The sequence below is a fragment of the Cebus imitator genome, unplaced genomic scaffold (assembly GCF_001604975.1).
Source record: "Cebus imitator isolate Cc_AM_T3 unplaced genomic scaffold, Cebus_imitator-1.0 Scaffold42, whole genome shotgun sequence".
Lineage (NCBI taxonomy): Eukaryota > Metazoa > Chordata > Mammalia > Primates > Cebidae > Cebus > Cebus imitator.
In genome coordinates this window covers 18,089,900-18,103,409 of record NW_016107357.1, presented here as the reverse complement: position 1 = coordinate 18,103,409, position 13,510 = coordinate 18,089,900, and the positions used below count along the sequence as shown (strand labels likewise).

The following is a 13,510-nucleotide window of genomic DNA, read 5'->3' as shown; positions in this document are numbered from 1 at the left end:
AAATTTTGGGTGGATAAGTAAGTAACCCAATTTAGTTCAGTCTATGAACTACATTTGGGTTTTCAGGCATTTTTAAAAATTACAAACGTGTTTTCAGCAACACTTCCTGGTGTATTGACTTCAAAATGGACCTTCCCCCACCACATTAAGCTTTCAGTTAGAAAAAAAAACAAAAACGTGATTTTACACACTCTAGGAAAAAGCTGAAAGTCTGCATTTATAGTCTTTAAAATACTATGCCTGGCTTGGCTTATAAATAAAATGAGAGGAAAAAATAAGATGTACAGGGCTTTCATTATTTAAGAGGCCCATATCTTCAATTCAGTCTGATTAACATTATCAAATATGATTACAATATCAGAGATCTTTAAGCAATGAGGAGTGAAAATTAATGCAAATATTAGGACAGCTGAAAAGAACTGACCTTAGACTATCAAATTTAAGTGTATGGTAGTAGTTGGAAAGCCTTTCTTTCCTATTCCTATGAATATTCCAAATAGTATTCCCCAATTTATCAACTGTAGAAGAAGGAGCAGAGTATAAAAGTGCTTTATAAAAGGAAAGTGACTTTAAAATACCATCAAGCTAAAAAAAAAAAAAAAAAAAGAGAGAGGAAAATATCTCCACTTACAGAAATAAAATAATGAGCAAAAGTGAGAGAAAGGATCAGAAGCAGAGATAACAGTGGCAGTTTTGCTCTAAGAATTGCAGAAGGATTGTGATCACAGATAAACTATCTCAAAATATCCTGTCTAGTTATAAACCCGAACACATTAAAATTCGGCCGTACTGTTTCAACATACCAACCCTTTTAATTTGTTACTAATATGCAAAGCGACATACCTGAACTCGAAGTAGATAGTCTACAGTGGAGATAATTATGTTGACAGTTGTATTATTGCCAGTCTGAGTTCTCAGATAATTCTGAAAATCTATGCAAGATCAAAAAATGTTATCAATGTTTGCTCAGAAGTTCAAGTTGACTTATTCTAAGAACCCCAAAAGCAAATGATGTTTTCTACAGCAAAATAATTGTGGGCAAGTGTAGTGTTTTTCTCTGATAGTTTTAATATGAAAATAATGTATATTTTCCATAAAAAATGATCCACCCCAAAAGCATATCTGGGTGCTCCACAGATGATCGATATGCAATTTTTGTTTCAGATGTTGCTAATACCAGTTTCCTTATTCCTAGTTCTAAAGCTCTGAGCAAGTGAATGACTAAAAAAGGTTGCCATTCTTGAGGACGTAAGGAGGAAATTATTCATTAATTATTTGTTCCTCAGTACTGTGCAGAGTGCTGTGGTCAGCAAAGATAAAATTAAGGTTTTTTTTTTTGAGAGACAGGATCTTAATGTGTTGCCTAAGCTGGAGTGCAGTGGTGCAATCACAGCTCACTGCAGCCTCAAATTCCTGGCCTCGAGCAATCCTCCTGCCCCAGCCTCCCAAGTAGATGGGACTATAAGCATGCACCGCCACATCTGGATAATATTTTAGATTTTTTGTAGAGATGGGGGGTCTCGCTATGTTTCCTAGGCTGATTTTGGACTCCTGGGTTCCAGCAATCCTCCCACCTCAGCTTCCCAAAGTGTTGGGATTACAGGTGAGCCACCGTGCCCAGCCTCATGTGTCTTCTGTAACATCAAAACAATCGATGAGACTACAGTGAAACAACTATCCGAGGACTGCGAAAGCAGGGAAGCAATATGCAAAACGCCTCAGTGCCCAATGCAGAGTCATGCTCTAGAACGATTTGTTGTCTCTAGAATGATGCATAATTGGAACCAACAGGCTCCTGTTGTTACTGGCTTGAAAACATTATTTATTCCTTAGTACCATAGAAATCTGGGGACTCACAAACCTGAGTTGTGCCCCTCACAGAGTAGTTGCAGGAATCGGAAGAGGTCACAGGTGAACTCGTCATCCTGCAGAACCTTCTCTCCTGTGGGAAGTCCAGAGGGATCAAACATTACCAACTACCTCAGCCTCCCCCTCCCTTTCTGTCCCCACCTCCATCCAACTTGCATGTTGATCTAGCAGTGTTCTAAACCAAAAACAGTCACAAGTCATAGCCACTTTTCTATCTGAAGCTCAGAAGATCATGCGCTTGGCAGATAGAGGTACTTTGTAAGAAAAGAACATTTGAATTTTAAAACTCAGACTTCTCTGTTAAAAATAGCAGCATGGGTTTGGCAACATTTTACAAACGACCTAAAGGCTTAAACTTTGCTTTTTTCTTTATGTTCTTGTATTTGGCCACGTGTGCATAGAAGGGATCTCTGTATCTCACACAGGTTAAATTTGCTTTGTGCCCGGATTATGACCAAAAGATTCAATGGAAAGCATTCAGTGTATCCAAAAAAGCAGGGTCAAGAGTTTGTTTTATTAAAGGATAATTCATAGATTTCTGTGAAAGCTGTAAATCACCAGAAAATGTTGATTAACTTGTTTTAATTAGCTTTGTTATCAGCTTGTTTACTGAATAAAAAAAGGAAAGATTTCTGAAATCTAAAATAAAAATGTGACTGGTTTGAGCATTATTTCCAAAGGAGGAGGAAATGGCAAACCTTCATTCTAAACATCAAGTCAAAAGAAAGACTTTGGTGGCTCCTGTTGTGAGAGCTAAAACTAACAAAGAAAGGTGAAAAGAAAGGCATCTCCTAGTTATAGAAGTTTCTCTGCACCATCCAACACTAACAAATATTTTTGGGGCAAGGAGAAAACCTCAGGAAAGGGCTCAGTTTACTTATATTTCAATTTCAATGTATTTCGATCACAAGTTACTTTGAAAGCAAAAACACAAGGAAAGAAACAAACACAGAACAGTACCACACAAATGAAGCTGATTTTCAAGACAGAAAGTATCCGTGGGAGCGGTGGGGGGAAACCGTTCCGCAATACGAGCACCTGCTCCCAAATATAAATTTGTTTAGAAAGCAAAAATGACTAAAAAGATAGCCAGTGAATGAATGGACTTACGTATTCCAAAAAAACGAAAACTTTTTACAAAATGGAAATATTTTGGGCTGAGAAAGAAAACTATGCAATGATCGTATGTTTACTTTAAGTGAAATTATGAAGGATTACAGTGACAGACAGCCGATGGACTTACCAGTCCGCAGTCTGTGACTTTCAAAGTGAGAGGCTTCATATAATGGTAGGGTTAGGAAGCAAAACCATTTTGAAAACTAATATAAACATTAAAAAAAGTACATACAAACACTGTACTCATTTCCCTGTTAGCCCACAAGATATGAAATTTGGGGACCAGGCTAAAATCACCAAGTATGCAAATCAGACGTTGTGGCAAGTTTAAGTCTTTTACACACATTGTTTTGTTGAATCTCCCATAGATGGCTGATAAGTCCATTCCTCAGTGTTTGAATTCACAACAAGATAGGCAACAAAAGGGAGAACGTTTTAGGCAAATAAAGGTACTAAACTCTTCATTGGTGATACTTAGTACAATTTTCATGAGCCATTTTAATCAGAAGAGTCTTTCAAGTGATATTTAAATCAAAATATTATGAGTTCATTACATAGGCTTTTTGATTCTTTCCCTGTGAGCCCATCTACAGTTTTTTTTCAAAAAACCAATCAATTCAATAAACCATGTACACACTTTAAGTGTTCATATATTCAATGTGGAAGAAGTATCCTTACTAAAAAGTATTCAGAAAAGCACTGAAATAAATATAAATCTACCTGTGCACCTAAAAGTGCTCTGCACAACGCATCATGATTTATAACATAAGGTTTTATTTATTGTAAACACGCACAGTATTTTCTTCACTGTATACCCAAACATGTACGAGTGACTTCACTTATATAAGGACACACTGCAGATGGCAGAAGGACGGGAAGAAGGAAGGGGTGAGGGGGGGTGAACCAGGCCTTCGTTTACCATCATGTGATAACCAGGTATAATCTGGGGTGCTGCTGCTTAATGAAGACATTCCCGTCTGATTAAAATGCTGCTATTACCCATGCTGCAAATAAGTGGGAGAGCAACAGAGATGGATGATGGCTTTATGTCTGCAGAAGGTGCAGGATCGACAGTCTATTTTGTGATGTATGCAAAAGAAATTCCATTGCAAGATGGAAACTCAGATCAATAACAAATAACGGGATGGAGTAACATGTAGTTGAAAGTGCTCCTACGTTGGTAAATTTCGATTTGTAATTGCTGCCTGAGGGCTCAAGGTAAATATTGTGAAGGGCATCTCTTTGGTTTCATTTTTATAAAAGGCTTAAGATTTCTAATACTATAATAAAGGGAGAAATATTTCAGTATTGTTGCCACTACTGAGCTCATTCTTTGCACCTTTGTTTTCTCTTGTATAAAATAAAGATAACGTGTGCTGTCTGCGTCCCTGGCTCTTCACAATCTGTGGTAATTTTTTTGCAAATTGTTGAAAGGTTAATATATTAGGTGCAGTGGCAATAACACTAAAACAATATGAAAACATCCTTCCAAGCTGCTGAATATAGCTATTTGAATGCATTGTGTTTATATCTCCTGAACGCCATCTTTATGGATTAAAATGTTCTCAAAGTTACCATTTTTTTTTTCCTGGAAATAATCTAGGTAGATTTTGTTTAATCAAGCTAAGTGTAAAACAGTAAGTCCTATTTTAAACATCTAATAAAGTTACCACATTTTTAAACACCACTGTTCTACCTACAATTGGTTAAACAGATTCCAAAAGACTAACATTCTCATTATAAGGTCCTGTTATGTCAGTATCTACAATAATGCAAAGGTAGAGGGTGAGTCATGAAGCATTAGACTGGCCACATTAAAGGATTCCCCTATAATCTACATAGTTTACTCAAAAGCACCCCATTGCTGTAAAGGAAATTATGCTGATCGCTGATCTTGAGATGACTTAAAGATCAATTCTGCCAAATTAAATCTGAAGAATTAATGCTAAAAATATTTTAACATAGTGAAATGTCAGGTATTTTATTCCACATGGGTGGTTTTAATATTGCCGTTTAAGTGGCCTAAGTATGACCGCTTCAATTATATCCCAATTCAATTAAAAAGTAAACTTAAAGAATAAGGTTACAGTTAATATTTAGTTAGTGACTACAATGTGCTAGGCGTTGTGCTAGCTATATTATCTCATCATTTCAATTCAGGTTTATTATAATCCTGTAAACTAGCTAAACGTAATGCCATTTTGCGGTTCAGTGAACAACCGAGAAATCAAATAACCAATGTCTACAGCTATCGACTGGTAAAGTGTATGATTCCAGTAAACTTCAATAAACATTCACTAAGTGTCTCTTTTATGGCAGGCATCTTGTGAGGTGAATGTAATCTCGAACCTAAAGAAGTTCACAGTGTAATGGAAGACATAGGAAATGAACAGATAATTTCAGTATTCTATGGCCTTTCTGAATTCAGTGTGCTACACTTTCTAAATATTGTAAAGTGAGCATCTGTAACTAATAAAATCTTCGACTAATTATCATTACACATACTATATGTCATTTAACTGTGAACTCGTACTTGTTTTTGTCATTTTAGAACCAAAGGAAAATAATTTCTAGATATGTGACTTTATTCAGTTCACTGCTCTGAGCCTTCATTTCATCACGTTGATGTGGAGATTAACAGACTCCTCAACTCCTCATTTCATAGGACTGTTGGGAGAATTAAATTGGCTCAAACAATTAAAACTGCATTGAAGTCTACAAAGCACAAAAGAAACATCAAGTTTCAATGCTGTCAAGCCTTAGGTCAAATGACATAAATTTCTAAGACACAGAATTTCTGTATGTTGTCAATATGACCGTTATTTGATCTATAAATTCCACTGAGTACATTTATTAAAATTTAATTAACAACAATCTGACAGCAGCGTATACAACGCATTCCTATTTCTGATGCCAAGTCAACACCAGGTGAAATAAATTAGGTTTGTCCTAAGGATAACAGAATTAAAGTACATTCTGTCAACTTAAAGTAGCTGCAGAGGAAAAAAAAAATCCCTTTGCTTTCAAATGCGATTTGCATATTGTTTCTATCATAGCCAGAGCCTAAGCCTCTCAGCTGTCAAACTCATTGAAATTCTTACTGTTTTTCATCCATTGCATTCATCCACAAGATCTCCCTGCCTTGAGACTCTGATACCTATCTTATACAATGTTGCCTATGAGTAATTTTTCAAAAGCACCAATCCAATTATCATGCTCCCCTGGTAAAGAGATGGATTTCTTTAAAACTGCTTGAAAAGTCTACTCTGAAGAATTCCCTATAATCTATCATTAGGCATAACTCAAAGCTGTCCCACTGCCATGAGGGAAATAATGCTGGTCACTATCTTTGGAGGAGTCGATTTCTATTTAGTAGCAAAACAGAGAAATGGGAAATCTACACTTTACTGTTAGTGTAGTCTACCAGAAGCATTATTTGAACAATAAATGTTAGGAACTCAATTCTAGGTGGATCATTTAACATGACACATAGTAGCACTCAAGTGGTATTTATTTAATGGCTCTTTACGGCCTCGTAAAAAAAAGTGCGAATTCCTTGGCAGGGCAGAGAAGGTCCTTCATGGCCTCCCACGTACTATCTTTCCATCTTCTAGTCTGATCATTTTCCTTTACAACAGGTTAGCCACCATTCTTTGCCATGTTTGGTACCTTGAACTTTGCACGTGCTGTTCCCTTACATGGAATGTCTTTGCCTTCCTTATCCACCAGCTTGACTTCTAATTCAGACTACATGTTACTTCTGTGATGTTCCTGCAGCCCCACATCCCAGCAGCTAAGTACTTCCACCTAAATTCCTTTATATGCATAAAGCATTGATGTTAAGTTATTTGTTTACAAGTCTGTCTATACAATACTGAGCTCCTGAATCATTTCCAATGCCTAGGACACCATCTAGCACATAATCGTCACTCTAAATGAGTGATTCAAAGTTTAAAAACTGTGCAAAGATGTTAAGAAAATGTATTTGTGCCAACATCACAGGTTTTCCTTGAAGAGAAAATTTACTCACAGGAATGGTAGAATAAGGTACGCAGAATACTAAACTACACTTGTGAAAATATTTGGAAAATACTGAGAGAAAGATAGCCCGTAAATAATTAAGCAATAAAAACAGTAACAAAAAGGGTAACCAATACTTAAAGATCAATTCAATCCTTTTGCTTAATTAATTAAAATTAATTTTTGTTGCTTCAACTTCATATAAATTTGATGAGATCATTATAAATATATTAGTAAAAACCTCATTGAAATAAATTATCAGAAACAGATGGAAATCCAGGAGGGTTAATTGGTCATTAATGTTATAGTGAGGTTTTTAAAAAATCAAACTATTTTTAAGAAATAAGATCAACGTCAAAACTTCGTCTTGCTTTTATGAAATCTGGGACGACCTCACAATGATCAAAAATAAAATTCAGTATCCTCTCCTATATTCCAAGACGTGTTTTGAAAGCAGGAAAATTGCACTTTCAATGTCACAATGATTTAGTAATGGGGTTAATGGTTCTGATAAAAAAAATTAAAAATCCAAGAATGGAATGACATTTTAATAGTCATACAGGTTTTGTTTTTGAACTGCAGTAAATCATTAAAAGAAAACACATATAAAATATATAGCACAGACAACACTGAACACATTTCACACTAGCTAACACATTTCCTAAAGAGTCTTAAAAAAAAAAAAAAAACTGTGAGGCTCAGGCTTTTGTAGAAATAAGAGAAATTTAGTCTGAAAGGGGACACAGGTCAAACTTGCAATGACAATAACGGCAGTAGAAAAAAATAATTCTTCTGAAGTTTTTATACACAAACCTCAAAGAAACACACAGTTCCTCGTGGTATCTCAACACCGGGTCAGAAACATTTGTAACCATAGAAAGTTCAAGAGCAATTTTGAAACTTAATAATAAATGCAAAATTTGACAAGAGATTTGTGTACTGGAAGGGAACAAGAACAGTAAGTCAAGAGGCAGCCAGGCGTGGTGACTCAAGGCTGTAATCCCAGCACTTTGGGAGGCTGAGGCGGAGGATTACCTGAGGTCAATAGTTCAAGACCAGCCTGGCCAAGATGGTGAAACCCCATCTCTACTAAAAATAAAAAAATTAGCTGAGTGTGGTAGCATGCCAGTAATGCCAGCTACTTGGGAGGCTGAGGCAGGAGAATCGCTTGAACCCAGGAGGTAGAGGTTGCAGTGAGCCGGGACTGAGACACTGCACTCCAGCCTGGTGACAGAGTGAGACTCCATCCCAAAAACAAATAAACAGTAAGGCAAAGGGCAAAAAAATGCTACCTAAGGCAATGCTAGACATGAAGTAAGCCCCCAAAGAATATGAAAATATGGGAGGGAAGTGACTTGGCTCGCAGGTCTGTAAATTAAACAGTGGGAGGCAGAATGCCTACATTCAGTCTCAGCCTTGCCACTTAGCTGTGTGACCCTGGACAAGTCAAGAAACCTCTCTGTTCCTCTGTTTCCTTATCTATAAAATCAAGGTAACGGCTACCTCACTGGAAGGTTGCGAATAACAAAAGTTCACGTATTTAAGCTTATACATTTTCTGTGGCTATATAATTTATGATCATATTATCATCATTAGGAAGAGACTTGACTTAATAAAGACAGTGGGCTAGGATATAGAAGATTCAGATACAGTAGATTATTTGCTCAGGGCTAAGCTTATGTTCTCTGAGCCTCAAGTTTTGAAGCAGTCACATCACTAACAGATGTTGCTTTTTCAGCCTTTTCTATACCTTCCAAGAGGGATGACTGATTTTTCTTTTCCTGTGAGTGTGTATAGGCTTTTCTTAACTTTTATAGCACCTTAAACAAAAGGGTGGTCTCAGAACAGATATATTTAAATATGCTAAAGAGTCTGTATTGGAATTCTTAAAACTTATTAGAATAAGTTTTAAACTTATTAAAACTGTATTGGAATACTTAAAATTTTATAGTATTGGAAAATACTATAATATTACTAGAGCTAATGCATGGCCTCTGATAGGTCTCTTGATTAAGGCAATAGCATGTATTCAGAAAGCACAATTTAACCTTGGAAGCCTTGTTGCCTTACTAGATACTATCTAAAACCTCATCCATTATTTCCATTGCATACAATGTCTTTCAGAAACTACTTTGAATTGCGAATAGCATCTTTGTTATTATACTAGTTTGAGGGGTAAATAGTTGCTATTGTTGTTACTGCTCTTTGAATTCAGTCACAAAAATAAAAATTAGTTTTGAGGTTAAATGATTTTTAATCTGTCAGATTTTCAAAGGAATAGAGAAAACCTCAGTAGGCCTCCCAATACTTGGAAGGCAGCTGGCCGAGGACACTGGTCAGGAGGAGACTCAGCTTGTCACAGTCCACCTTGAATTGGTCACTGATTTCCCATGCACCAATCAGTGCAGCCATAAAGCCACAGTATGTTCAAGACAGAAATGCCACAGGGAGGCTAGGGCACACATTCTAGGGTTCATTCATTTACACAACAGTTGCAGACACTGGGCCCCCCAGAAAGGTTTTGAACTGAAAGAAAGACAACAAAACCAATCCAAAATGTAACTGAAATGCTTGTTGCCCCTTCATATCTGACATACTAATAACTGTACATCCTCATAGAAACAAGAAAGAGGAAGAGGAAAGCTAGATATGTAAATTTCAAAAATAACAGGATGGATAATGATGGAAATTAAATAATCTACTCGTTAAAACAGTCTATAACAAAAAAGAATGCACAAAAATGGTCACTATCAAGTCTGTACACCAAGCTAACAACAAACAAAAGAGCAAATAAACAGAAGACAGTTCATTTTCAATAATTACCACGCTCATGAGTGAGGACTGAGGAAGAGAGGATAGTACATTTACAGTAGTCGAAAGAAAAGGAAATGGAGAAAAAGAAAAAAAAGTTGAGATTTTGCTTTTGTTCTTCTGTTTGTAAGGAAATAATACAAAATGTGTTAATCAGTTTGAGCAATTATTTTCTTGTGTGGTAAAGAATGCACATGTTAAATCAATCTCATTTTGAGAGATATAAAGAATTCTCACATCAGAAGGGTCACTCTCACCAAGTTACTTCTGATTTGGGACTCAGAAATGTTATTCCAATTCACATCTGCCTGACAAAGGAAAGGAGGCTAAGGAAAATAAACCTGAGTGGCTGGTATTCCTTTTGGGAGCTGATATGAACAGTGACTAATGGATTTGTGGTCAGAGTCCCTGGAACATGAGGTGATACCTACAGGGGAAATGAAATTGATTTCTAATTCCAAGACAGGGAAGTCGGGCTTTGGACAGAGAGTTCGTTCATTTCTAGAGATTTTATAGCTGAAAATTGCTTAGGACTTTGGAGACATGGTGGAGGTAGGCAGGAGATGTGCCCTGAGGTTGGCAGTGGCTCCAAGTTCTCCAGATGGGCCCAGAAAACCTAAGTAAATTTCGAGAGGTACTGGGGATTTTTCTTAAAGCCCAGTCCTTCTGAACCTCAGGCCTAGAGGTTCCTAAGAGAACCTAAGAAGTTACAGAATGGTGTCAGTGATTTTTCTTGAAGGCAGCTAACTCAGCTAAGTTACCATATGACTTATATTTGATGACTGGATTCATACATCCAAATGTCAAGCAGAAAATAACACAGAAGCCATGTGGTAGTAGGCATAAGAACAAAAAAAAATACATATAGATTAGTTAATCCTAAAATATTTCAGAGAAATAAACATAGACTACAAATGGCAGATGGAAGCAAAACTATTTTTGAAATAAGTTTAGTCCAATAAAAGACCCAATGTTCCAAAAGAAATAATTGACAAGAAGACATGTCCAAACCACACAAAACAAACAAAAACAGATAAACACACGGGGCCTGAGTAAAACTAGTTTAAAAATCACAAAAGAATAGAAACAAATCAAACCAAAAAATATTGAAGATTTTTTTTTCTCAATAGATACTCCTAAAATCAAAGGGCAGCAATGGCTATTTCGGCTTTAAATGCATTGCATGCTAACCTTTCTAGTTTATACCAGCATGTATTTTAAGAGAGAAAAGGTCTAACATCATGTGCACAGAATTACTTAAGCACAGTAACTGCTCTTTAATTTCTTTCATCAATCTAGACTTGCAAACATGTATGGATATGGGGATCACTGTGCTAGAAGGGAGGAGGAGGTAACAGCAATGAGAGTAGACTGAAGGCTCTCACAGGATTACTGTTCTAAGGAAACAGGAGAATCTGAGAGCCCGCTTCGCCAAAATGGCCAAAGAAAGTCAAACATTCAAAGGCTCATCCATGTGGTTTATGATTCCACAGAAAATCCTCTAATGAAGGATCTTGATCCCTCATTCAACCATTGTTTCTTATCAAAAACCCAACAAAGGGAAAGGCCACTGGCATCGGGACTGGCATTCAAAGGAGTTAATGACTGACGTGGAAGGTTGGTTTTGGGGTGTGACCTGTGTCCAACTATGAACTTTGAAATGAGTCATGTAAGCATTTCATCAATTTTAAAATAACTTCATATCTCCCTATTTGAAAGATAATTGATAATTGACTCATTTCAGGGAGAGAGGGGAGACAGGTGGCCCTTTTAATATAAGTAATTAATACCTGATCCTTCCTCCGTCACCATTCCAAGACCTTCAGCTTTGTTTTGTCGCTCAAATGCATTTAGGTCAAGGACACTATAATAACAAAAAGAAAAACATTTAGAGAACTAACAGAACACTTTCTTTGTTCAGGAGAGGAAACATTTAAACACCACATATCTTGGAATATAAACCAAATGTTATCATACGTGGAAAACATGTCTCCATTCAATGCTTACCAACCACATTTTCTTAGTGGCAGACTAGCGTCTCCCCTGGGCCTACACTGAAATGATCCATGTGAAAGTCAAACATAAAGCATTCATAGATTTCAACATGGGGAGTACATTACAAAGTTAGCAGACATGCAGAAATACAACTCTAATAATTAGGTTTTTGCAGTTAGAATAGCTTGTTACATTCAGTGTGTATCAGACTCCTTAGTCAAATGCTGTCTGAATGATTTTAAATCTTAAAAAATCTAGAAAATGATGATCACAAATGAATTAATGATCATTTAGTCATAAAAATGAGAAATGGCCTACAAGCACCCAAATTAAACAGAATTTTCTTTTTTAAAAATGCATACACAACTTATTTTCAAGTATGCAGAATATACATGAATTCTCCAAGATCCCTGTTTAAGCCTCGGGAAGGCTTTTTAAATTTTTTGTTATTAGAGACAGGGTCTCACTCTGGGTCTCAGGCTGGAGTAGCGGTGCTGTCTTAGCTCACTGCAGCCTCAAACTTCTGGGCTCAAGAAATCTTCCCACCTCTGCCTCCTGAGCAGCTAGGACTCCAGTACAGGCGTGTGCCACCATGCTAGGCTATTTTTTTTTTTTTTTTAGTCTTTTTGTAGAGATAGAGCCTTGCCCTGTTATCCAGGCTGATCTTGAATTCCTGGCCTCTCCAAAGCTCTAGGATTATAGTAGCATGGGAAAGCTGTTTTAAGGCATTATTAACATTCTGTGAGTTATTAATTATGATATTATCAATACCCTAAAAACAAGATAGAAAACAGACACTGCTGATTATCCCACTTTAAAGTGTTGTTCATCATTAACTATTCTTCTATGTGTAATTATCATCAGAGTACAAAACAAATGCTTCAAAAAAATACAACCACCAAGTAGAATCCAAAGAAGGATGTCAGTCCTTACCTACATGACTGCATCAGGCCGGCCAGACTCTGAAAGAAGCCCACATCCTTTTTCTCCTTGAGGTAGTCAAGCATTTTCTATGGGAATTATAGAAACCACATGGACACTGAACACAAACCTTATTGTTTGTTAAATAAATAAACAAGCAAAACAGGCTTTCCATTCTAGAATAAAGACAGAAAATATTCACTGCATACAAATAATGCTATGTCATCTTTATCTCGAAGCAGGGACACACGGATCAATGCAAGACAGTTACACAAGCCTGGAATAAGGGAGTGGCCTCACACGTCACCACAAGCACCAAAAATGTTCGGGGGGTAATATTGCTCTTCATTCTCTTCTGGTCACTCTTTGAGTAATTTGGCAATTCACATACTTTAGTGCAAGTTAACTGGGAGGAAAATCCCCAGAGATGTTATTCACAGGTTTCCATACCAAAGTGATTTCATTAAGGAGCGTCACAGACCAGACGTGGTAGCTCATGCCTGTAATCCCAGCACTTTGGGAGGCTGAGGCAGGTGGAACATGAGGTCAGGAGTTTGAGACCAGCCTGGCCAACAGAGTGAAATCCCATCTGTACTAAAAAATACAAAAATTAGCTGGGCACGTGCCTGTAGTCTCAGCTATTCGGAAGACTGAGGCAAGAGAATAGCTTGAACCTGGGAGGTGGAGGCTGCAGTGAGCGGAGATCACACCATTGCACTCCAGCCTGGGTGACAGAGCTAGATTCCATCTCAAAAAAGAAAAAAAGAAAAAAGAAAAA

The 13,510-nt window shown here is 36.9% G+C and overlaps 1 protein-coding gene across 1 annotated transcript in view; it reads right to left on the bottom strand.

Moving 5' to 3' along the window:
• The window catches only part of RYR2 (ryanodine receptor 2), a 787,527-nt gene that overhangs the window by 62,114 nt on the left and 711,903 nt on the right, over positions 1 to 13,510 (bottom strand). The window contains exons 83-86 of the mRNA XM_037737814.1: positions 12,745 to 12,821; positions 11,607 to 11,680; positions 1,862 to 1,942; positions 844 to 932 (exon numbers count right to left, since the gene is read on the bottom strand). Coding sequence (XP_037593742.1) covers positions 844 to 932; positions 1,862 to 1,942; positions 11,607 to 11,680; positions 12,745 to 12,821 — 321 coding nt within the window. The remainder of the gene's footprint in view (positions 1 to 843; positions 933 to 1,861; positions 1,943 to 11,606; positions 11,681 to 12,744; positions 12,822 to 13,510) is intronic.